The sequence below is a fragment of the Bison bison genome, unplaced genomic scaffold (genome assembly GCF_000754665.1).
Source record: "Bison bison bison isolate TAMUID 2011002044 unplaced genomic scaffold, Bison_UMD1.0 scf7180017864144, whole genome shotgun sequence".
Classification (NCBI taxonomy): Eukaryota; Metazoa; Chordata; class Mammalia; order Artiodactyla; family Bovidae; genus Bison; species Bison bison.
This window is the reverse complement of record NW_011494716.1, coordinates 2,267,504-2,270,003: the sequence shown is the minus strand read 5'-3', so window position 1 is coordinate 2,270,003 and position 2,500 is coordinate 2,267,504. Positions and strand designations below refer to the sequence as shown.

At 54.5% G+C, this 2,500-nt stretch overlaps 1 protein-coding gene across 1 annotated transcript in view; it reads left to right on the top strand.

Moving 5' to 3' along the window:
• NAGPA (N-acetylglucosamine-1-phosphodiester alpha-N-acetylglucosaminidase) overlaps positions 1-2,500 on the top strand; it is an 8,849-nt gene that overhangs the window by 395 nt on the left and 5,954 nt on the right. Inside the window, exons 3-5 of the mRNA XM_010840434.1 lie at positions 3-364; positions 1,298-1,437; positions 2,389-2,497. Coding sequence (XP_010838736.1) covers positions 3-364; positions 1,298-1,437; positions 2,389-2,497 — 611 coding nt within the window. The remainder of the gene's footprint in view (positions 1-2; positions 365-1,297; positions 1,438-2,388; positions 2,498-2,500) is intronic.

Here is a 2,500-nt window from a genome sequence, read left to right as displayed (position 1 = left end):
AGCACGAGAGCTGGCCGCCGGCCGCCCAGACCGCCGGCGCCCACCGCCCCTCCGTGCGCACCTTCGTCTCGTACTTCGCAGACCGCGCGGTGCCCGGTCACCTGACGCGAGCGCCCGAGCCCCTGCGCACCTTCTCTGTCTTGGAACCCGGCGGACCCGGCGGCTGCGCGTCGAAGCGCCGCGCCACTGTGGAGGAGACGGCGCGGCCGTCCGGCTGCACCGTCGCCCAGAACGGCGGCTTCTTCCGCATGGAGACGGGCGAGTGCCTGGGCAACGTGGTGAGCGGCGGGCGGCGGGTGAGCAGCGCCGGGGGGCTGCAGAACGCGCAGTTCGGGATCCGCCGCGACGGGACTCTGGTCACCGGGTGAGGAGGCAGGGTGTCCGGTAACTGTTTAGGGCAGAGGGCCTGAGAGTCGAGATGTAGCCGTGCCGCTGTGTTCAAGTCGCCTAACCACGCTGAGCCTCCGTTTCCGCATCTCCAGGAAGGGGAAGGTAGTACCTTCCATGTAGAGTTTATTCGTCTTCCAGTTTGGTATGCTGCTTGCTTTGTGTCGGTCTGTGTGCTGTGCACCGGGGGTATGGCTGTGAACAAGCAAACAGTCTTTGCCTTCAAAAAAGGACACACATAGCACCCATTACTAGTGAAAAATTAAACAAAATCCAGAGAAATAATTAAGTTAATTTAAATTGTATATAAGCAGTGAAGCAATGAACAGGATGAACTGACTGTAAATAGAGAGTTGAGTTTAGGGAAGGTAATCAGGAAAGACTGGTGTGAGAAGGTGACCTTAAACACATGAGAAAATTAATGTGAAATTTAATCACAGGTCAACCAGGGTCAAAACTGGAGGAAGAGCATTGCTGTCAGAAGGGACAGCAGGTGCTAAGGCTCAGAGGTGAAGAGGGGCTTGGTGTGTGAGGGACGGAAGGAAGGAGGAAAGTATCAGAGGAGGTCACTTAAGAGCTTGCTCTGACCCTGCTGGACACTAAACAGGTTGAGCCATAGTGGAAGAAAGGAGGCCAGTTAACAGGCTGTTGCAGGCATCAGATGGTAATTTGGCTGGGGTGACAGCCTGAGAGATTGAGAGCTATAGGTGGACTTGAGATCTATTGGGGTTGGTTGTTTCTGTTAAGTGAAGTGTAGACTGGGATATGTGGACTGTTTGCTTCTAGGACCAGGCAGGTTCCTGGGCATCAGGAGGAATCCAGTAGCCAGGCAGCGGGTGGGGATGGGGAGCCCCACTACACACAGTTTGCCGCTGCTGTTGACTGAATCTCACTGCTTCCGTGTGGCCAGATACCTGTCTGAAGAGGAGGTGCTGGACACTGAGAATCCGTTTGTGCAGCTGCTGAGTGGGGTCGTGTGGCTGATTCGCAATGGCAGCATCTACATCAATGAGAGTCAGGCGGCTGAATGTGAGGAGACCCAGGAGACAGGTGGGAAGGGGACACTGAGTATCATAAGATGTGGGTGATGAGTGGGGGTGTTGGCAATAAGTCTTTTGAAAACCAGGGTGGTAGGGGAAGTCTTTCCACAAGTACCATTCTAGGTATTGGGAATCAGTGGGGAATCCCTGCTTCATGAAATGTATAGAAAGGAAATAGATATGTAATATACTAAAAAGAAGTGGTTAGTGTTAAGACAGAAGAAGTTGGAGGAACGGAGCTATGAACCAGGCAGTAGAGGAGTGTTCCTAAAATGTCTGTGGACCAGCAGCATCAGCATCACCCAGGATCTTGGTATAAACACCGAACTTCAGTCCCTCCCCCTCTGCCTTGAAGCTACAGAATCAGAATCCCTGGGGTGAGGCCCAAGAGTGTGTGTTCTAAGGAGCTCCCTGGGTGATTCTGGTTGACATTGGATTTTGAGAACCACTGAGATGTGAAATACTGGGGCAAAGAAGGTCTGCCGTGGCCTAGGTGTTTAAACGGGCTGTTTTAGATTGTACGGTCAGGGAAGACCTCATGGAGGAGGACATGTAGCTCAGAAGGAGTAAGCCATGGGAAGAGCTGGGGAGAAGCCCAGTCCGGCCAGAAGAAACAGAAGGTGTCTGCGTGGAATTGTGGGGAGACTGCCAGGAGATGGGGTAGAGTAAGCAGTGCAGGGAAGTCATGCCAGGCACCCGTAAGGCATTTGGAGTTTGGACTTGGGACAGTGGAGGCCATTGGAGTGTTTTCACCTGGAGGTTGATCTTGCTTGATTTACACTGAACAACAGCCCTTTGCCTGCTCTGTGGAGATAGACTGGGGCGGGGCTCGGGGGCAGGCAGATAGCTGGGTGCACAGACCTAGAGGTGCAGAGTGGTGTCAGACTGGCAGGAAGTGGCAGGCAGAGCCCAGAGGGCCTCCCGAAGGGCCAGGCGATCAGCCAGGCTGCCTCTCCTTCAGGTTCCTTCAACAGGTTTGTGAACGTGATCTCAGCCAGGACAGCCATGGGCCACGACCGGAAGGGGCAGCTGGTGCTCTTGCATGTGGATGGGCAGACGGAGCAGCGGGGGTG